The sequence below is a fragment of the Mesocricetus auratus genome, unplaced genomic scaffold, assembly GCF_017639785.1.
Source record: "Mesocricetus auratus isolate SY011 unplaced genomic scaffold, BCM_Maur_2.0 Super-Scaffold_100062, whole genome shotgun sequence".
NCBI lineage: Eukaryota > Metazoa > Chordata > Mammalia > Rodentia > Cricetidae > Mesocricetus > Mesocricetus auratus.
In genome coordinates, this window is record NW_024429234.1 from 6,056 (window position 1) to 29,534 (window position 23,479).

Sequence of the window (23,479 nt, forward strand, 5' to 3'; positions counted from 1 at the left end):
ACTGCAGTGGAAGTATCAGGCAGCCATCCTGCACTCAGAGGAATTGCTTTACAGCACCCAAGTCAGACTGTGCCGTACCCTTGTCTATCTCTTAGTGGCAAGGATAGAACATGCAAGATTCACCATTTTCATCTACTGATCCTAATAAACCTAGGCTGTGAAAGTTCTGATTTGAGTGAAGTTGATGATTGACACCACAATTACGCTAACTCTTCTCTGTCTCAGATTGGGACTTGCTTTGGATGCTATGCATTCCTTAGGTATCCCCCGATTCTTTCCATGCACAAAGGTGCAGCGAGGTGTCCAGTGAAGCCCTTCTTGCTCTTCTGGGTTTATTTATCACCATAAGCTTCCATCTCCTTGCACCTCACTTCAAAGATCATCATATTTTGACACTGTACAATTTGGCAGACCTAAGCTTCAGATCAGCCTGTTGTTTCTGAGATGCCTTCCCCTATCTAATGCAAATGGTTCAACTTCTTTTGTGTCAACTGGTGTGGATGAGGCCAGAGTAGAAGCATATCCAGGCATCAGAGAATTTTGCATACATCTTTCCAATGTCAAAAGCTCATACCCTGTCTTCAGTGACTTACTGCCCTCATGGGATCCCTTGCTGCATGACATCTCTGACCATGAAACTCACCGAGTTCAGAACTGATGCCTGATACTCTTACAGAGACAGATAAAACTTGGTGAAGTGCTCCTACTTGGACCCTGGAAAACTATGATGCTTCATCCTGCAACATCAGCTTTCCTTGAAAAGGAATTTAGTGTAATTGGGTCCTTTCTGTCTGAAGGTGGATAAGCGCAGTCCAAAAAGTGGTCAGATTGTGACCAATATGTGTGTGCAAATTTTTCCCTGTTCCTTTTGTTTACTTTCTGAAGTAGAGCTCATATTCTTTTTTATTTCTTGGGAGGCCAATGAGTTTACTAGGGTGTGGTGTCTGGGTGAGAGGTTGCTTACAGGAGCATGGAGAACTGAAAAGTCATCAGCCTGAGTGATGTCTCAGGAGAGCTGCATCCCTAGAGATCTATGGTGGTTTTCACACAACCCAACAGATCCAAGAGTCTCCTCTCCTTAGTAGTCTACTTCTTTCAGAGTTGGCACTTGAAAGAACAGATGTTTGTATGTTTTCAGCACAGGATTCAGCAGAGGCCCCCAAGGAGACGACAGGACACATTTAAGCATGGAGTCTACCCTTAACAGTAGCCATACATCTGACTTTGGTGGCTTCTGGAATTACATGCCAAGAAACCTCTTCTCTGTTGTTGAATGCAATCATGGGATGTGGTACTGTAAACAAGGTTCACTGTCTTCCCTGTGAGGTTCCCAGAACCTTGTACCATTATACCTGGCAGAGGAGTAAAGTTGAGCATAGTTAGACCTACAGCACAATGAAAGCTCTTATAATATTCTGTTTTTAAAATATTATAAAAGGAATGTTGTCTCAGTGTAAATAATCTGCACAGCTGACATGATTGTGTTGGACTTCTTACTGTGTTTTCTTTTAGTATATGCTAATGATACACAATAATGAGTTTCAGTATGACATTTTCATACATGTGAATGAGGTATTTGTTCCTTTTTATTCTCCTATTACTCTCACTTGTCCCTTTCTCGTTTTTGCTGAATTTTACCACTAGGTTTCTGCTTCTCTCTATTTCTAGTTCCTAATCTCTCTGTCCTGTATGGTTTTTGTTTGTTTGTTTGTTTGTTTTCTGATCTAGCCACTCCTCAGTAGGTACCAAGGTCTCTTATCATACTGCTAACTGGTCAGGGGCAGATATTTCCTGCTGTTCTGCAAGTATGCAAGTTTGCAGGTAGCACCTTCCTTCCCCAGGCCCTGGCACAGCACCTGTGACACAGCTGCAGCAGTGGCTTCTGTGAGAGGGGAAGGAGCATTTTAAACTCCAAAGTCCTCTGCAGTTTTGCTTCATTTTAGCTCTCCTGGCTATCAAAACACACACAAGGGAATATACAATTATCTGACCAACAATTTCCTTCTTATACATTCCCTTAATAATCTTGAAGGCAGTCACCACCTTGACTATATTTATCAGCCCCTCCAGGGACAAACATTTGCCATATTCCCATATAAGCTATAACCTCTTTAAACCTTTATTTTTAACCTGTGTTACTCCTAAGAACTGTATAAGATCCTTCTTTTTCACCCTAATTCCTTGTATCCTGAGGGCTTCTTTGAGCCGGGAAAGAAAGACAGAGTTTTGAGAGAATGCCTGTCCCATCACTTATATTGGCTGTAAGATCTGCGCCATTGCTCACCACCTCACCTGTCTTGCTCTTTTCGGCGGGTCACCGAAGACTGTGCCATCATCTGGGGTATGACCTGAAAAGGCCCTTCACTCCATGAGCGGCATCTTCCTCCTGGCTATCCGACTTCAGTTCACGCTGGGCACCAAATATGTCCCGACCCGCAGGACATTCAACGTGGGTCTGGTGGACACCTAGGAGAAAGATGGAGAACAGGGGATACAGGAATGGACGCCAAGACAGGATTCTGATCAAGGCTACAACATTCATACAAAGGGATTTATATAGGAGAACTGAGGAGGGAAAGGGGGAAGGTGTACTTGCAGCTGCAGGGGCAAGAGGTCAGTGGGAGAGGTGGTCTGCTGTGTTGCCTGCCTACCTAATCTACAGGGCAAGAGGTCAAGGGTAGAAATTCCTATGTTGCTTGCTAACCTGACAGCAGGATCTGATCCTATCTATTATAATTTACTGCTGCTCAGGCCTGTTTCCTGAGGACCTTGTAGTTTTTCCAATTAAGCTAATCTTTAACTGACAGGTAAACCGCAGGCTTGTTACTTGGAATTTGCTTTATGTCAGAAGGGGTGGCAGGGTGGTCTTAGTGTCATGTCTTCTCTATGATTACGTGATATAGCCTAGCTGACTGATGGCTGGAGGTCCCTGACATCTCAGGGCAATGATACCCAAAGAGATTCCTTTCCACGTCCTTTGTTAATAAGCAGTGTTAGTTAGAATAAGAGTGTCCCTCATAGATGAGCATGTTTAGGTACTTACCCCGCTAGCTGAAGCTGAGAAGGAGCAGGAGGTGTCACCTTGTTGGAGGAGGTGTCAGCAGGGGTCACAGAGCATTAAAGATTCAAAATCCAAATGCATTCAAAGTCATCTCTGTGTGTGTCACACTTGAGAATCCGAGGTAAGTCATCAGCTACAGCTCCAATGCCATGTCATCCTGTCTGTTGCTAGTTTCCCATAACAATGGGCATGTACTGTCACCCTCTGCAACTGTGGACCCCTAAGTTCCATGCTTTCTCTCCTAAGTTGCCTTGGTCACAGGGCTTCATCATGGCAATAGGTTATAAATAGCAGGAAGGAAGCTAATTCAGTGAGTGAACGCCAGAAAAGAATGTATTTTTGCAGAGTGGTGGTGGTGCATGTCTTTAATCCCAGAACTTGCGAGGCAGAGGCAGGTGAATCTCTGTGAGTTTGAGGTCAGCCAAGTCTACAGAGCCAGTGACAAGATAGGCTCCAAAAGTACACAGAGAAACCTTGCCTCAAAAAACAGAAAAAAAGAATGTACTTTGTGTCTGACTTCATTACCTCCCAGGCCTTGGGAATCTGGGAAATGTTACACAAAACAGAGAGACAAGTGTCAAGCACTCCTTGCCAAGACCTGATGACCCACTGCCCCATCACTTCCAGTAGGACTGGGCATGTAGGCTTCCCCAGAAACTCGTGTATGCAAGCTGTCCTCAGATATAGCCACGAGAGTGGATTGAAATGTGCTAAACTGACACAATGCCCATATTCCCAAGAACAATGCCAGCATTTTCAGCACAGAAAAAAAATCCCAAGGATCACTGGTGATATGTTGAGATCATGCTTCAGAAACTTGTATTCCACCCCAAGAGACACTCATGGAACTCAAATTGCTTTATGAAAACCAGTGGTTCTAAACCTGATGGTCTCAAGCACTTTGGGGGTGGGTTGACCATTTCACAGGGTCACTTAAGACCATCATAATACACAGATATTTACATTATGACTCATAATAGTTATCAAATTATGTATGAAGTAACAATTAAATAATTGTATGTTTGGAGGTCATCACAACAACAAGAACTGTACAAAGAGTCACAGCATTGGAAAGGTTGAGAACCACTAATCTACAGGATCCTGTCAGACAACACTCTGGATCCCCTGTCATCTGGACAGACCCCGCTGACTCAGTGATCTGATCACAGCCTGCATGGTGACCAGGAGGACTCTACAGACACCCCACTCAGCAAGAATGCACACTACATCATTGACTGACATCTTGTACCAACCTGAAAATGAATGTTTGCTAGACCCTGAATGTGGGCACTGGACACAAATAGTCCAAGGATGTTGGCCTTGTCTGGAGTGATGTTCCACAGCCTTCTCAAGCCCTACTTACCTTTTCACAGTAGACAGGAGACATTCTGTCATTTTAGTCAATTGAAGGCAAAGCATCCCTCACTGGAATAAAAATATTATACCAGTTTCTCGTCCTCTGAGACAGGGGAAGAGCATCACACAAGCCTGGTGAAAGCTGCCCATGAAGAAAAGAATGCAGATGTCAGTTACCTGATTAGTCCAAGACTGGTTAGAACAGAAAGAAAAAGAGACTCATGGGAAGGGTTTGACTTGACCTACCTGGGGTGGCATGCTCTTCTACTCATGGGAACCCGTGCCCTGCACCCCCAACTCTGCTCTGCAGGAAATTTGCTCCTGCTTCTGCCCGACCAACATCTCAGCCCCAACCACACATGCTCCTCCCTTTCTTACAGCTGCCTGACTGGAACTAGAACTTCCTATGGGAAGACTCTCCTCCCTTTCACCCAGCTCATGCCCTTGCCTCCTCACTGTCTCCCTTTCCTCTCCCTGGGTCACACACGCCCCTCTCCTCCTCTCTGCGCCTCACCCTGGGTCTCCTCACATCCTGGGCTTACAGACTGTATGCACTTATTTACATCTGATCATTGATGAGCATGAAGATTAGGGTAGGACTGATGCAGACCTCAAGTCATGTGGAACACGAAGTTGTATAACATGGTTGCAGAAGCTGGATGGTTGACTCTTTAAAACAAGGTGGCCGGGTGACTGACTTCTCTGTCCTGCAATAGCTCTGGGTCAGCTGTAGATTAAGTTGTAGGAGCTAACAGCTCCCACTGCAGGGAGAGGAGGAGGGGTAGAGAGCTTGTGTCCAGATTGTTGGAGGTATCTGATAGGGAACACCATATTTGGGGTACACAGCTCTGTCAGGTTCTGGCCTGGCTCCCTCCTGTGGCTGGTAGGCCACACCAGGCCGAACTGAGTCCCATGGCTTAAGAACCATGGACCCAGGCCTGTTCTTCAGACCTTGAAAGAGACACAAGCAAAGGACTCTGTTAGTGACTGTGACATCGGCACAGTGACTTAACACAGAGCCACCCTGATGTCCCATAGCTCTCCATGTCTTTCCTCTCCCCTAACCTGTTCTCAGTCCCCAGGCCCAACTCCCATCTCCTTCTCTGCACTGTCCCTGGCTACATCCTTTGCTTGTCTGCTCCAGGCTCTACTTCCCCAGGATCCACATAAAGGGGTCCACTGAGAAAGCTCCTTCTCGGGCCACAGACATCTTAGGGTTCATGTCCTATGCCTGGGAGCAGAGTATCAGTGGCAAAGGGCCTTGCAATTCATAGCTGAAATACACAAGGGGAAGTCACTGACCATTCCTACTGGGATTCCTTGGGACCCCATTTCCAATGCCTTGCTGTCCCTTACCTGGGGACTGTATCTTCTGCCTTTGGGGTGAGGAGGCAACAGAATAAACTGGAAAACAGATGACAAATTTGCCTCCTCACCTCTTTCCAGCCCCTTCTGTGTTTCTTCTTGGAGGCCGTGGCTACCTCCTGGGACTGGTCCTTATTAGATATTGGTGGTGACTCCTCAACTTGTATTTCGTTGTCATTTTCATATCCAGTGTTCTCACACTGGGGAGCATCCAGGATGTCGATTGTATCATGTGCTCTCTCACTGCATTGTGCATCAGTTTTCTTCAGGACTCCAGATGTGCTGATGCTAGCAGGGACCTCAGCACCCTGCTGTGGTCCTGGCCTCCCTGTGCTGCTGTCTGCCCTGAACCAGAGCCCTTCGAGGGGTGTGAAGCTAAGCATGGTGTCACTGCTCGTCTCCTCACTCTCATCCTCCTCAGCATCGTGGGGAGCTGAGTTATCATAAGCACTGGTGTCCGTCAGGCAGGAGAGGTAATCCTCAGATGTGTCACTGTCATCAGATGAGGCAGTGCTGTCAGTGTCCTCTGTTGTTTTATTCTTAATGTAGGCAGACACAGGAGAAACCCGTGGGGCAGAATTCCAAGGCCAGCTCATATCCAGCAGCTTATACAAATCTGGAGAGCTGGACCTAGAGGAGCTCTTGCTCTTTGTCACTTTACTTACCTCCTGTGTTTTGGTGTCTTCAGATGCCACGAATGTGGGCAAGGCGGGTTCACTCCTTGCCCTCCTTAGGGTAGGACGGGCAGTGGGAGGACCTGTAGGACTCTTGGGAGAATGGGTCTTTGGGACATGCCATATTTCTCCTAGGATGTTACCACCACGTTTTCTCCCGCTGATCACATTGATTTTTGTCGGGGCATCATTAAGCCTATTTTTTTCTATGAGTCCCAGGGTTTCTTCGGCCATGGGGCCTAAGCAGCACATAGCATCTACAATGGTGGAGATGGACAGCCTGGAACCAGTTTCTCTGGATGGTGATGAAAAATCTCCATCCAAGAGATTCATGAACAGAAATTGTTCCTTCATGTTCACCACCATGACAGGTGGGGTTTGGACCGCCACAAGATGCTACAAGTAAAAAGACACAAATATGCTTAGGAGAAAAGTTTGTGGCTCTAAATTATAGTTCATGAAAATCATAGCTACCTCAACTTCTTAATGATTATCTTGGGATCAGAGGATTAAATAAAGCCAACCCAAACCCCAAAGGAATTATGAGAAAGCATAAGAAAGATCAGAGTTGAAGTAAGTGGTTGCTTAGAGATTGAAACAAACACCAAAGAAACAAAGATCAAATGAAAGATGTGGTGATTTGAAAGGATGAAGAAGTCTGACAATCCCGTGTCAGCCAGAGACATGATAGGCATCATTGAAATGTAAGTCAGGACACAATGTATGAATGAAAGACAAGTAAAATCTAGGGCATTGGGTGTGTGTGTGTGTGTGTGTGTGTGTGTGTGTGTGTGTGTGTGTGTTATGAATTAACTCTAGAGAGGTGATATTAAGGAAAGAATGTGATTTCTTGGAAAGAGTCACCAGCATTGATAAGATGTTATTAACGCTACTTAACCTGCTGCCTGCCAGCTACTTCACTCTCTGTGTGATGAATAATTGTGGATGTTACAAACCATGCAAAGGCATCAATTTAGGGATAAGATGGAAAGAGTAATGCAATTTTTGCTAACAAGGACATCCCAGGACAGCAGATTGCAAGATGGACTTACCTACTGACCTCACAGTATAATGGAGACAGATTATCCTCAAGAAACATCACCAAACACAAGGAAAGACAACTCCAAACTTAGTCTTAAAATCTAGTATACCCCTGAGGTCAAACATATAGTATACACACACACACACACACACACACACACACAGAGGCAATACACAGTTGCTGGTGCCCTAGTGCACACTCATGTACACATAATGCTACAAATAGGTACATGCATGTACACACACAGGTTCATGCACTCACACACACACACAGACATAAATGCACACACACACACTCACGCATGCACACAAGCTTGAGTACACTCGAATGTCCTTGATGAACATTCAATTGTACATCTGTTATCACTTGGTAATTCACACAAAGTTCAAAAACACATGACACAGTTGATGCTTCAGGTTCACAGTGAGTTCAACAGGGGTTCCTAGGATAATTCCACAGGAAAACTATTGGACAAGAAGCATGGAAGGAGGTCCAGTGAGGAGGCCCATGCTCAGCCACAAAAAATGAAATTGCATCATTTTCTGAAATAGAAATAGACATGTGGGAGTGACTGGGGAAGGCCCCAGAGCTTCTCATCCCAACAGGAGGCAAACACGTCAGATCCCATGTCTTCTCTTCCAACGAGGAGACCAGGGGACCAGCTGGTCCTGCGGGACCAGGTAAAACAGGCCCTGCATCCAGGCCTGCATTCCAGTGCCTGGGGATTGCCTGGGAACAGCACAGAGCTTCCAATCCTGGCAGGAGCCAAGCAACCCAGATTCCAGGTCTTCTCTTCCACCAAAGAGACCAGGAAAACAGCAGATCCAGGTAAGCAAGGCCCCCATCCCGGGCATGCCTTCCTCCCGGGCATGCCTTCCAGTGACTGGGGAAGGCGACAGAGCTTCCCATCCTGGCGGGAGCACCCCAGATCCCAAGTCTTCTCTTCCAGCAAAGGGACCAGGGGACCAGGTGGGAGGCTAAGCACCCCAGATTCCTGGTCTTCTTCCCCACCCCCATGACCAGAACTAGGATGAGGAATAGAAGAACTACCAGATTATTGGACTTGCTAGCACCCACTGAAAGGGAACTTTGGTCCCCTAACCACCAGACCAGTAAGGGGCTCTTTCTGCACACACTAGAAGAAGAGATGGGAAAGAGATAATACAAAAACACACTCAGCAACAGAAAAACAAATATGACACCACTAGATTCTAGAGACCCCACACCAGCAAGACTCCCACATTCCAATGCAAATGAAGCAGAAGAGAATGACCTTAAAAACACCTTCATGAAAATGATAGAGGATATAGGAAAATCCCTCAAAGAAATGGAAGAAAAAACAAACCAAAAAATGCAAGAAATGGAAGAAAAAACAAACCAAAAAAGGCAGGAAACAGAAGAAAAAACAAACCAAAAAAGGCAGGAAACAGAAGAAAAAACAAACCAAAAAAGGCAGGAAACAGAAGAAAAAGCAAACAAAAAAATGCAAGAAATGGAAGAAAGAACAAACCAAAAAATTCATAAAATGCAACAAATGGATGAAAAGAGAAACTGAAAATTGCAAGAAACAATTCAAACAATGCAAGAGTTGAAAACTGAAATAGAGACAATAAAAAAAAACCACAATCTGAAGAAAGGCTGGAAATAGAAAAGCTAGGCAAAGGGTCAGGTACTACCGATACAAGCATTACCAACAGAATACAAGAGATGGAAGAGAGATTCTCAGGTGTTGAAGATACACTAGGAGAAATGGATTCTTTGCTAGGAGAAATGGATTCATCAACCAAAGAAAATCTTAAGTCCAACAAATCCTTAACACAAAACATCCAGGAAATATGGGACATCATGAAAAAACCAAACCTAAGAATATTAGGTATAGGAGAAGGTGAAGAAAACCACCTCAAAGGGGCAGAAAACATATTCAACAAAATCATAGAAGAAAACTTTCCCAAACTTAAGAAAGACATGCCAATGAAGGTACAAGAAGCTTAGAGAACACCAAATAGAGTGGATCACAAAGAAACAAAATCCCCTCACCACATAATAATCAAGACCCAAAATATACAGAATAAAGAAAGAATATTAAGAGCAGCTAAGGAAAAAGGCCAAGTAACATATAAAGGCAAACCTATCAGAATTACACCTGACTTCTCCATGGAAATTCTGAAAGCCAGAAGGTCCTGGATACATATTCTACCAACACTAAGAGACCATGGATGCCAGCCCAGACTACTATACCCGGCAAAGCTCTCAATCACTATAGATGGAGAAAACAAGATATTCCATGACAAAACTAGATTCAAGCAATACATATCCACTAACCCAGCCCTACAGAAAGTTCTGGAAGGAAAACTACAACCCAAGGAAGTTAACTACAACCAGAAAAACATAGGCATTAGAGAATCCCATTCTACCAACAGCCAAAAGAAAAAAGGGGTGGAATTCCACACATAATGCCAACAACAACAACCTTTCCAAATCAAAGAAGAATGAGCAATCAATGGTCATTAATATCCCTCAACATTAATGGCCTTAACTCACCCATAAAAAGACACAGGCTAACAGAATGGGTTCGAAGACAGAACCCATCCTTCTGCTGCATACAAGAAACACACCCTCAAAGACAGACATTACCTGAGAGTTAAAGGTTGGGAAAAGATTTTCCTATCAAAAAGACCCAAGAAACAAGCAGGGGTAGCAATCCTAATATCTAACAAATTAGACCTTAAAATAAAATCAATCTAAAGAGATAAAGGAGGTCATTACATACTCATCACAGGTGAAACCCACCAAGATGAAGTGTCTATCCTGAACATCTATGCCCCAAGTACAAAGGCATCTACGTTTGTAAAAGAAACATTACTAAAACTTAAATCACATATAAAGCCCCACACACTTATAGTGGGAGATTTCAACACCCCACTCTCACCACTAGACAGGAATACCAGACAGAAACTCAACAAAGAAGCAAAGGGTCTAATAGAAGTAATGGCCCAACTGGGATTAACAGACATCTATAGAACATGTCTTCCACATAAAAAAGAATATACCTTCTTCTCACCACCACATGGAACCGTCTCAAAAATTGACCACATACTTGGCAACATATCAAACCTCAGCCGCTACAAAAAATTGGAATAACTCCATGCATCTTATCAGACCACCATGCGTTAAAATTAGAACTCAACAACAACACAAATTGCAGAAACCCTACAAACTCATGGAAACTGAATAATGCACAACTGCACCATTCCTGGGTCAAAGAAGAAATAAAAAAAGAAATTAAAGACTTCCTAGAATTCAATGAGAATGAAAACACAACATACCCAAACCTATGGGACACTTTGAAAGCAGTGCTACGGGGGAAGTTCATAGCACTAAGTGCCCACATGAAGAAACTTGAGAATAGTTACACTAGAGAATTAACAGCACAGCTGAAAGCTCTAGAACACAAAGAAGCAAACTCCCCCAGGAGGAGCAGACACCAGGAAATAATCAAATTGAGGGCTGAAATCAGTAAAGTAGAAACTAGGAAAACAACACAAAGAATCAATGCAACCAAGAGTTGGTTCTTTGAGAAAAATAACAAGATAGACAAACCTTTGTCCAAACTTAGCTAACAGCAGAGCGTGAACAAGCAAATTAACAAAATCAGAACTGAAAAGGGGGACATAACAACAGACTGTGAGGAAATTCAGAGAATCATCAGGTCATACTTTGAAAACATGTACTCTACAAAATTCGAAAATTTAAAGGAAATGGAAGGCTTCCTGGATAGCTATCACTTGCCAAAAATTAAATCAAGAACAGATAAGCAATTTAAATAGACCTATAACCCCTACGGAAATAGAAGCAGTCATTAAAAGTCTCCCACCCAAATAAAGTCCAGGTCCAGATGGCCTCATTGCAGAATTCTACCAGAAATTCAAAGAACAGCTTATACCAATTCTTCTCAAAGTATTCCACACAATAGAAGCAGAAGGGTCTTTGCCAAACTCTTTCTATGAGGCGTCAATAACCTTGATCCCCAAGCCACACAAAGATACACCCAAGAAAGAGAACTTCAGACCAATATCCCTCATGAACATTGATGCAAAAATACTCAATAAAATACTGGCAAATCGGATCCAAGAACACATCAAAACAATCATTCACCACGATCAATTAAGTTTCATCCTAGGGATGCAGGGATGGTTCAACATACGAAAATCCATCAATGTAATCCACCATATAAACAAGCTGAAAAACAAAAATCACATGATCATCTCACTAGATGCTGAAAAAGCCTTTGACAAAATCCAACACCCCTTCATGATAAAGGTCTTGGAGAGATCTGGGAAAACAGGGACATACTTAAAATAATAAAAGCTATATACAGTAAACCAACAGCCAACATCAAACTAAATGGACAGAAACTCAACGCAATTCCTCTAAAATCAGGAACAAAAGAAGGCTGTCCACTCTCTCCATACCTTTTCAACATGGTACCTGAAGTTCTAGCCATTGCCATACGACAACAAAGGGGGATCAAGGGGATACAAATTGGAAAGGAAGAGGTCAAACTTTCACTGTTTGCAGATGATATGATAGTTTACATCAATGACCCAAAGAACTCTACCAGGGAACTCTTACAGCTGATTAACACCTTCAGCAAAGTGGCAGGCTACAAGATCAACTCAAGAAAATCAGTAGCCCTACTATATACAGATGATAAAATGGCTGAAAAAGAAATCAGAGAAACATCACCCTTTACAATTGCCACAAACAACATAAAATACCTTGGGGTAACGCTAACCAAACAAATGAAAGACCTGTATTGCAAGAACTTTGAATCTTTAAAGAAAGAAATTAAAGAAGCCCTCAGAAAATGGAAAGATCTCCCATGCTCTTAGATAGGTAGGATCGATGTAGTAAAAATGGCAATCCTGCCAAAAGCAATCTACAGATTCAATGCAATCCCCATTAAAATCCCAGCACAATTCTTCACAGACCTTGAAAGAACAATAATCAAGTTTGTATGGAAAAACAAAAGACCCAGGATAGCCAAAACAACCCTGTTCAACAAGGCAACGTCCGGAGGCATTACCATCCCTTACCTCAAGCTCTATTATAGAGCTATAGTCCTGAAAACAGCTTGGTATTGGTACAAAAATAGACAGGTAGACCAATGGAATCCAATTGAAAACCCGGATATTAACTCACACACGTATGAACATCTGATCTTTGACAAAGAAGCTAAAAATATACAATGGAATAAAGAAAGCATCTTCAACAAATGGTGCTGGCATAACTGGAGGCTGGCATGTAGAAGAATGCGGATCGATCCATGTTTATCGCCATGCACAAAACTCAAGTCCAAATGGATCAAAGACCTCAACATATATCTAGCCACACTGAAACTCTTAGAAGAGACAGTGGATGATACCCTTGAACGAATTGGTTCAGGAGACAGCTTCCTGAACATAACACCACTAGCACAGACAGTGAGATCAACAATTAATAAATGGGACCTCCTGAAACTGAGAAGCTTCTGTAAGGCAAAGGACACAGTCAGCAAGACAAAAAGGCAGCCCACAGAATGGGAAAAAATATTCATTAATCCCACATCTGACAGAGGGTTGATCTCCAAAATTTACAAAGAACTCAAGAAGCAAGTCTCCAAAACACCAAAGAATCCAATTAAAAAGTGGGCTGCAGAACTAAATAGAGAGTTTTCAATAGAGGAATCTAAAATGGCTGAGAGGCACTTGAGAAAGTGCTCAACATCCTTATCCATCTGGGAAATGCAAATCAAAACAACTCTGAGATACCATCTCACTCCTGTCAGAATGGCTAAAATCAAAAACACCAATGACAATTTATGCTGGAGAGGATGTGGTGAAAGGGGGACACTCCTCCATTGCTGGTGGGAGTGCCAACTGGTTCAGCCACTTTGGAAATCAGTATGGAGATTCCTCAGAAAAATAAGAATAAACCTGCCACAAGACCCAGCAACTCCACTCTTAGGCATATATCCAAAAGATGCCCATTCATACAACAAAGATGTCTGTTCCACTATGTTCATAGCAGCATTATTTGTAATAGCCAGAACTTGGAAGCAACCTAGATGTCCCTCAACCGAAAAGTGGATAGAGAAAATGTGGTACATTTACACAATGGAGTACTATCCAGCAGAAAAAAAACAATGGAATCCTGAGATTTGCAGGCAAATGGATGACACTAGAAGAAACCATCCTGAGCGAGGTAACCCAGTCATAAAAAGAGAAACATGGCATGTACTCTCTCATATATGGATTTTAGACATAGATCTGGGGAGTGCCAGCCTACAATCCCATGGCCAGAGAGTCTGGGAAACAGAAACTTCATTTAGTGGCTGATGGAAGAAGAGGCAGACTCCCTCGGTTAAGTACTGAGCTGAACTCAAGAAAGCCAGTGACAGAGAGGGAGGACTGATGACCAAAGGGATTAAGACTGGGCTGGTTTAACCCTCAGAAACAGCTGACCTGACAAAGGTTAACTCTTGAATCCCAGACTGATGCCTGGGAATCCAGCATGGGACTGATCAAGACCCCCTGAATGTGGGTGTCAGTGAGGAAGCCTAGGTAATCTATTGAGCCTTGGGTAGTAGATCAGTATTTAATCCAGGTATACAAATGGACTTTGGACTCCCATCCAACAATGAGAGATGCACTCTCACCCTGAACTCTTAGAGGAGGGTCTAGGCCCTGCCCTGGATGAAATGACAGACTATGGACACCCCCATGGAGGGCCTCACCCTCCCTGGGGAAATGAGGGGATATTGGGGAGGTTGGTGGGAGGGCACGGGAGGAGGGGAGGGAACTAAGAGGGACCTGGAATTGACATGTGAAGCAACCTTGTTTCTAATATAAATTTAAAAATAAAAAATATATATTTAAAGCCGGGCGTTGGTGGCATACGCCTTTAATCCCAGCACTCGGGAGGCAGAGGTAGGCGGATCTCTGTGAGTTCGAGACCAGCCTGGTCTACAGAGCGAGTCCCAGGACAGCCTCCAAAGCCACAGAGAAACCCTGTCTCGAAAAAAACCAAAAAAAAATTTAAATATATATATTTAAAAAAAGAAATAGACATGAGGCTTGTGTCTGTAACCCCAGGTCCAGAGAGATGGTGATGCTGACTAGAGCCATGGAGCAGTAGGTAGACCCTTAACTGAAATGGAACCCCTTGCAGGACATAATCAGGGAGCTGCTGCAATGTAACAGAGCAGAGAAAATGATCCCAGGTCACTGTGCAATTCCAGAAGTGTTACAGGGGAATGCCTTACATCACAGTTAAGGTTTAAATGAAGAAAATGAAACCAAAGTAAAATGACAAAAAAAAATTTAAGCAGAACAATTAAGCAAAATGAACACATAAGCATAAACCCATACTTCAACCAAAAGCACTGAGTGCATGAATCAATACGACAAAACACAAAATCCAACCGAAAGAGGAAATCTCCCAATGTCAAGGTCCAAGAGATTCGTAAAGTCCAGTTGATCGGGACAAATGGAGAAGACTAACTGCTCTCCACCCTCTGCAGGGCTTATGTGAACCATTTCCATGACTTCTCACCAAGGTTTTTGTTTGTTTTTTTTTTGTTTTTGTTTTTGTTTTTGTTTTTGTTTTTTTTTGATGTCACACTAAGGAATGGTTCAGTAGCAGCCAGGAATAATCCAAAGATGTTGCTCTATCCAGCTCCAGTGACTGCTTAACATTTATCAAGATGTACCTTTTAAAGGGGCAGAGGGAAACCCTACTCTCTGTCTCTCTCTCAGGCTCTCAGAGGACAAGGAACTGTGGCAGATGAGGAGATGGGGACTTGGCAAGATGGGTGTGAAGCAGCCGGGTGTTGGTGGCTCACACCTTTAATCCCAGCACTCAGGAAGCAGAGGCAGGCGGATCTCTGTGAGTTCGAGGCCGGCCTGGTCTACAGAGATAGTTCCAGGACAGCCTCCAAAACAATACAAAGAAACCCTGCCTCAAAATACCAAAAAAAAAAAAAATTGGTGTGAAGCATCCGGGTACATGACTTTGTCAGGCCCCTCCTGCTTCCAGTCACCCAGTTCCTCCTGCTGCTTCCCACATCCCTGGGCTTTTATGGCCTTCCCAAAGTTCACATCCTGCTAGAGCCCAAGCATTTAGATACCCCAGAAGTTTCGAGAGGGCTCATACCAAGCCTGAGGCAGACAGTTGTACTTTAAGAACTTAGTCAGTAGGTAACATAGTAACAAGGTAACAAGTGCCTTAGTAACAAAGTGGACAGACTCAGGAATCTAGTGTTGAACTTTTTAAGGGACACATGTATGGAGTTGTGAAAGACAGAAACCATGCCCCAATGTCCTTTGCACTCTAAGAATACTGACTCCTACAGACCTCATCTCTACACTTAAGCTATGCAATTCCTCTATCTGAGATTCATACAGATGAGCATCTAAAGGATGGCAGTCTTCCCTGACCCTGGGATGCTCTAAACAAATGGGCTGTTGCTCAGGATACACATGACATGATTTTCGTTGTTTTGCAGGGTATTGTGGTGTAGCATAGCAAGTGTGGAAGACAGTTAACAAGACAGATGAGCGTTTAAGAACTTCAGAGCCTGTAGGAGATGACAGCAGAGCAGATGCAATAAACATTCTCATGAAGTGTCTTGTTTCTTACAGCTTGTCCACACTAACAACTTTTATAACAAGAAAAATTAAATTTATAAATGTCAAAGAATCATGCTGAAGAATAGAAATATGGGGCTAGTAAAAAGAAATTGAATGGAAGCAGTAATTCAACAAAGAAATAATTAAGCGATGTAAATCAAACCAACAAACCAGGACACAAACTCACTATTTGGCTGTCAAAGCAGATGAACAGTGTCTGTTTTTCAGAGATCAGTAATACCAATGTCTGAGTCCTATAACTGCACCCAACCAAGCAATAGTTTCTCTGCAGAGTGAGAAACCCCAGCCCCAGCCAGTGCGTCATGTGGGCGGGATCTGCAACTCCTCACAATGGTCCTGTGAGGTAATGGGAGGAAATGAACCAATCACAGCCATCCACAACCAAAAAAAAAAAAAACAAACAAACAAACAAACCAAAACCCTCAAAGTCCTCACTTTCTGTCTCCAAGGACTGCATTAGTGTTCTCACAGCCAGGACCAAACCCTGAGAAGCAGCAGTGTGTGGGTGCCGCACAGGTTTTGCTTTGGCTCAGGTTCTCAGAGGATGTGGAAACCCATGAGTGGGAAGATGGGTCTGAAGCAGTTTCTTACATGGGTTTGGCAGGTCCCCTTGCCCTAATGACCCAATTCCTCCTGCTGGATTCCACCACCATGTGGTTTTACAACCTCCTGATCGCACTCCTGCTGGAGACCAAGAACTCAGAGCCTTGAGATGATATGAAACCTCTCGCATTCCAACCTTGAGGAGGACATTTGGACTTCATCAGCAGGAACAGCAAGAATGGTCTCAGTCAGCGTTGGGCAGCCTGGGTTAGAGACATGGTTATGGACTAGACAGAGAGTGAACACACAGGCTTCTCCAAGGTCCTTGTCACTCAGAGCCTCAAATTCTCTAATGACACCAACTACTGCAGACCTCTTCATCTATATAGTCATGATACCATTTCTGCTCCTTACACTCATATTTACGGGCATCCAAAGGATGACAGCCTGTCTGTGACACTGGAGGCCATGAGGAAACGGTTGTCCCTCAAGTTTCCCCAGTGCTGTTTGTGTCAGGAGTCGAGTGGCAGGCAGGAGAAGACTCTTAATATGATAGGGGAAAGTATAACCACAGGGAAAGGCCGACGAATGTAACAAAGTGGGTGGATATGCCCCAAGCCCATGAAAAAATCAAATTCCTTATCTTTTACAGCTAATAGAGACTAACAGAAGTTAAGGTAAAGAAATAAACCAATGTACAAAATTTCAAAGATAAATGGATAGAGTAATAGAAAATGGTTGATAATAAAATAAACTGAAGCACAGGCACAAACTAAATCTAAATGAAACAGTAAGTCAACATTACGCCCAAACCCAAACCACTGGTCAGCACACTCACGATGTTCAGGTCAGTGGTGATCACAGTTGTTCAGTGTCAAAACAGACATTACGATATAAAGCTCTCACGACCAAAGTCTTGAGTCAAGTCCTCTGCAGCTAGCCAGCAGCTTCACTGCAACAAAAGGACAAGATCCAGGCCCAGGTGGTGCCTTACATGGGTGGCGGCTCTCATTCCTCACAATGGCTCCTTGTGAGGTCACGGAGTCATGGACCAATCACAGCCAGATAGAAGCCATCGATGTTTTTTGAGTTCTTTGCTCATGGCTCCTCCCTAGCAGAGTCTCTGAGACCTGATCTAAATGAGTAACCCTGTGTCAAAAGCAAAGCAAAACAAACAAACAAACAAAAAACCTGGTTGATTGTGTCTGAGGAATAAACACTGAGGTTTTCCTGTGGCTTCCACATGCACATATACCAAACGAATGCATGCCTGCACAGAGAGTGACACAGTGCATCCACACACATGTAATCACACACACACACACACACACACACACACACACACACACAGTGAGGAGAGAAAGATTGTGCGAGTGTGAGAGAGAGAATCGTAAAAGATCCATTGGACTTTTATGGACTGATGTCACTCACACTATTTTTTCCCATTTTGGTTTCTATAGTCACAGTTTCTATGTGTAGCTTTGGAGTCTGTCCTGGAACAACCACTGGGCTTAAACTCACAGAGTTCTGCCTGCCTCTGCCTCCTGAGTGCTGGGATTAAAGGTGTGCGCCACCAACACCTGGCAAATTCTGCTCTTTGAGACAGTCTCTCAGCATATAATCCAGACTGGCCTTGAACTCATAGTCCTCATGCCTCCTTTCCAAGAACTGAGATTACATGTAGGGTACTACTACTGACACTCAACACTTCTGATTCTGGGCTGGAGAGATGGCTCAGTGGCTAAGAGTGGCTTCCAGGGGACCCAGGTCCATCCCCAGCATCCAGCAGCTCCCAGTCACCTGTAAGTCCAGCCCCTGAGGACCATATACCTCTAGTCTCTACATGCACCTACACTCACATGTACACACACACACACAGAATGAAACATAATTAAATAAATCTTTTAAAAATGTTTCAACTCACTAAGAGGTGGTGGTGCACACCTTTAACCCCAGCTCTTGGGAGGCAGAGGCAGGTAGATCTCTGAGTTGGAGGCCAGTCTTGTGTACAGAGTGAGTTCCAGTACAGCTAGGACTTCAAGAGAAACCCTGTCTCATAAAACAAAAAGAAGCCAGCAAAATATGTTCTGAATTTAACTCAGCTAGTGAGTTAGCGGGGGCAGGGGCAGGGTGTAGAGAGCAGACTGTTGCTTGGTAGTCCAGGGTTACCTTCTGGAATATTGGTGTACATGCATTAAGCAAATCATGTGACTGCTTGGTACTTATCTTTCCTACAAGCTGGGAGCTTCCTTCTCTACCTCATATCACACTCTGTACTACCTGATCCCATAGGCTAAGCAGGGTTGGACCCGGTTAGTACTTGGACAGGAGGTCAGGCATGTTGGCACAACCTGTAATCTCACCATATGGAGAAGGCAGGAGGAACAGGAGTTCAACGTCATCCCTAGACATACAATAAGACCAACCTGAGCAACATGAGCCCCTGCCTAAAAAAGAAGACGAAAACATTTGTATACAACAAAGTTGCAAGGCTGAGCATTTTTTTGTTTTGTTTTGTTGTTTTTCCAGACAGGGTTTCTCTGTGTAACAGCCCAGTCTGTCCTGGAACTTGCTCTATGGACTAGACTAGCTTGAAATCACAGAGATCCACCTGCCTCTGCCTCCTGAGTGCTGGAATTAAAGGTATGTGCCACCATCACCTGACATGGCTGAGAAGGTTTTTTTTTGTTTTTTGTTTTTTTTTTGTTTGTTTGTTTTTGGTTTTTTTGGTTTTTCGAGACAGGGTTTCTCTGTATTGTTTTGGAGCCTGTCCTGGAACTCGCTTTGTAGACCAGGATGGCCTCGAACTCACAAATATCCATCTGCCTCTGCCTCCCGAGTGCTGGGATTAAAGGCGTGCGCCACCAACGCCTGGCCAGGCTGAGAAGTTTTAATGATGGCAATTTGTATAAAGTCGGCCTGCTTTGGTAGTTTGGCCAAGGCAAATGTAGGTTTTTTATTCCAACCTTTTTGTTAATTAATAAAATTATTTTTATTAATTTATTTATTGAGGCACAGTCTTTATGTAACATGTAGTCTTCCTGCCAGCCGCCTGGGCCCTGCCAAGCTGCCTGAACCCCCAAATAACACACAAGACACTATATTAATTATGGAGCTATTGGCCGTTTGCTTGGTTTCTTATCAGCTATCTCTGACTTGATTATTTACCTATAATTACTAATATATTTTATAAGGACTTATCTTTTTGAGGATGCACTCCTGAGTGCCCGTTGCTCCTGGGAGATCACATGGTGACCAGTCTCTTCACTGTATTTCCCAGAATCTTCCTAGACTCCTAGTCGCACCTATCTTGCTTCCCTATTGGCCAACAGTGCTTTATTGACCTATACACAGAACTTCCCCCATCATCTCCTCTTTTCTGTCTAAATAAAAAGAAAGGTTTTAACTTTAGCATAGTTAAATTATATATAACAGAGGTTCTCAAGCAAGAACTCTAGATACAACATTTAGTAAGATTTAAAGAAAGTATTTTATCATCTATCCTATCTGTCTGAGTCTAAAGTCTTATATGTAGCTTATCTTTTATCATAACTAAGGAAAATTATCTGTCTTTAACTCCATCAAAGACCACAGAAGGATAATATATAATCACTAGAATTGACAGAGACATCTTGCTACCTGGACAGGCACCCGAAGTTCCTCTGTAATGTTGGGACATCCATCTTCAGCCCATAGGCCACAGTGTGTCTGGAAGACTTCTCAGCAAAGCAGGAAATTTCAAACTGTTCATCTGCATCATCAGTCTGTTAGTCATTTTTCTGTGTCCTGCAGAATGTCTGGTAGACTCTTCCATGAAGCAGGAACCCTGAAGGACTGTCCAAATTCAGCAGTCACTTTCCTGTGGGTCCTGCATGTCCAGTTTATACAGAAACAGTCAAACAGTCCAGGCAAGAACAGTTTCTTGCCTTAATGGCTAATCTTGCCATGTTGAAAGCAAGCTCCATAATGAGTTTCTTTGATGCCCATCTTCCTCTCAGACGTAATTGATGCGTCCGGAGCAGACATTTTTCATTGTCAAGAAAAACCCTAAACCATTTTAAAATGCCATTTTCTGAAGGTCTTTGGAAGATTTGAAGGCTATCTATCTCAAATATATCTCTGTATATCTTTTTTTTTTTGGTTTTATGAGACAGGGTTTCTCTGTATTGTTTTGGAGGCTGTCGGTCCAGCCCGGCCTCGAACTCACAGAGATCCGCCTGCCTCTGCCTCCCGAGTGCTGGGATTAAAGGCGTGCGCCACCACCGCCCGGCTATATCTCTGTATATCTAGAAAACCTAACTTACTTAACTATAAGTTTTGACTATTATAGATAAATATATATAATCTGTATTTAATTATGTATTACATTTTAAAAGATCAGTATTAACACAATAGTTAATCAAGAGGAGAAATATACATATCACAAAATTGACCTTACATTTTTATCAATAAATGAAAAACCATACCAATACAAAGTATTCATTTCCATACCATGACTTCCTTTTACCTTTAAAAAGAGATTGATTGTGATCATTAACCAATTATAAGCAACAAAATTTAAATGAAAACAAAAATTTATAAACAATATTTGGGAAATTGTGTGTTGTTCATTTCAAACTGCTTCCTATTGATAGGGGGCGCTGTCCATACCATGGGGATCATGACAAAACTCAGAAACCTGTATAAGTCCTTATTTTTGTAGTCTGTAAGGCTGCATCATCTCAGCTGTCTTAATTGTTGGAACACCTGGCCCACTGCTTCCAGGTGTCTTGGTTCATCAACCCACAGAAGCCTGGAAGGAATCCACAGCTTTCCATTTTCTATGGAAACAGAAATAAAAATCTTTTTTTCCAAGTAACGTGTTCTTGTATTTAAATTTAGAAGTCAAAGCATTTTTAAAGTATATAAGTTGGATTAATTTAGCAGCATTTACAATCAAGTATATTTTAGCAGCTGTTTCTTTTTTTAGCAATTGAACAACTGAAAAACACAATAGCATACAGTATCCAGACTCTGTGTATTTTTCATCTTTACGTGGCTTTTTTATTACTCTACTTTTTTACTTCTATTTGTTTTTTCTCTGAGACAGGGTTTCTCTGTGGAAATCTGTCTGTCTCTGCCTCTGGAGTGCTGGGATTAAAGGCATGTGCGCCACCAATTGGCCAATAGTGCTTTATTGACATATACACAGGACTTCCCCCATCATCTCTTTGTAGCCCTGGCTGTTCTAGAACTAGCTATGTAGACCAGGCTGTCCTGGAACTCAGAAATCAGCTTGCCTCTGTCACTCAAGAGCTGGGATTAAAGGTATGCCCCCCACTTACTGGCTTTATCAAAATTTGAATTGCTAATATTAATCCACATCACACTGTAAATGTAGCTACGTATCTCTAGACATATGAACCTAATGCAGAGTCCAAGGGGTTTCAAGAGTGTGCTGGGAAAGTGGCCCCGCTGAGGAACGAGGAACGAGGGAGAGTCTGGAGGGAGCAACGGTGGAATTTCAGTCAGGCTTGAGATTGAAGCTGCAGAACTCGGCTGTGAGGGGAAAGGCCGAACCAAGTTCAGAGAGAAATGGGTCAGGAGCAGGGAACAGCAGCGGGTCAGGTCCAGGTCCAGACAGGCAGGCAGGTGGACAAACAGACAGTCAGGCAAGTAGGCGATATCAATAGTGAGGGTCAGAGCTCTTGCCACACGTACCAACTATCAGATGGCAGTCTGGTGTGTAGTCATGCCATTGCAGTGCTTTTGTTTGTTTTCAGAGGTTTCATTGTTTTGGATACTAGGAATCGAACCCAAGTTCTCACACATGCTAGGCGAGCGCTTTACTGCTAAGCTATGTCCCTTTCCTCAACCTGGAGTGTGGGGTAAGTTCTTGAGCCTGGAGCCTGGTTTCCCTGATAGGATTTTAATGGACTCGTGTTGTGGGGGTCTCTACACACAGAGTAACAATCTGGCTGCTGCTGCTGCTGCTGCTGCTGCTGCTGCTGCTGCTGCTGCTGCTGCTGCTCCTCCTCCTCCTCCTCCTCCTCCTCCTCCTCCTCCTCCTCCTCCTCCTCCTCCTCCTCCTCCTCCTCCTCCTCCTCCTCCTCCTTCTTCCTCTTCCAGACAGCGTTTCTCTGTGTAACAGTCCTGGCTGTCCTGGCACTCGCTTTGTAGACCAGGCTGACCTCGAACTCACTGAGATCCGTCTGCCTCTGCCTTCAAGTACTGGGATTAAAGGCTTTGTGGGGTCTCTAAGAAAAGAACCAGAAGGCTGAAAAAAAAAAAAAAAAGAAACCAATTCATTAAAAAAAAAAATCATTCACATGCCAAGTTTTTCTTAGTTTGGAGTCACAATGACTCGGCAAAATCTGATCCAATACTGTGCCAGCCCCACCCTGCCCTTTGCGTGCAAAAGCGACTTCCCAGGGCTGAGCAAATACTAATCCAAACAGGCCATATATACAGGAAGGTCCAACAAAGCTCGGGGAATTTCTGTTGGAAATTTCCATTTTGTACCCCGGAGGTCTCCGGCAGGGGGCAATTAAATTTACTTCACGTGTACCCACATCCTCAAATCTCCTCTCACTCCCTGGCTCCCAGGGAACTCTTTTGACTTACATACTCAGGAATCCTATTACAGCCCTAAACTGCTTCTCCCTTCCAGTAACTTGGTATCCCCCAAGCGCCTCTGGGCTTGGAAATCCAGCCCCACCTTCGCTGGCTGCCCGACACAGTGGGCTGGGCCGGGTAGGAGGGTATAAAG

General features: G+C 43.5%; 1 protein-coding gene across 1 annotated transcript; it reads right to left on the bottom strand.

Annotated features, from left to right (window-relative positions):
• Positions 1-788: 788 nt before the first annotated feature.
• On the bottom strand, positions 789-6,695 carry LOC121136314. Its single transcript, XM_040736641.1, has 5 exons — positions 5,774-6,695; positions 5,028-5,368; positions 4,425-4,559; positions 2,293-2,466; positions 789-1,352 (listed from the first exon to the last, which is right to left on the bottom strand). The coding sequence occupies exons 1-2, from the start codon at positions 6,688-6,690 to the stop codon at positions 5,335-5,337; spliced, it is 951 nt and encodes a 316-aa protein (XP_040592575.1). The 5' UTR covers positions 6,691-6,695; the 3' UTR covers positions 789-1,352; positions 2,293-2,466; positions 4,425-4,559; positions 5,028-5,334.
• Between the last annotated feature and the right edge of the window lie 16,784 nt (positions 6,696-23,479).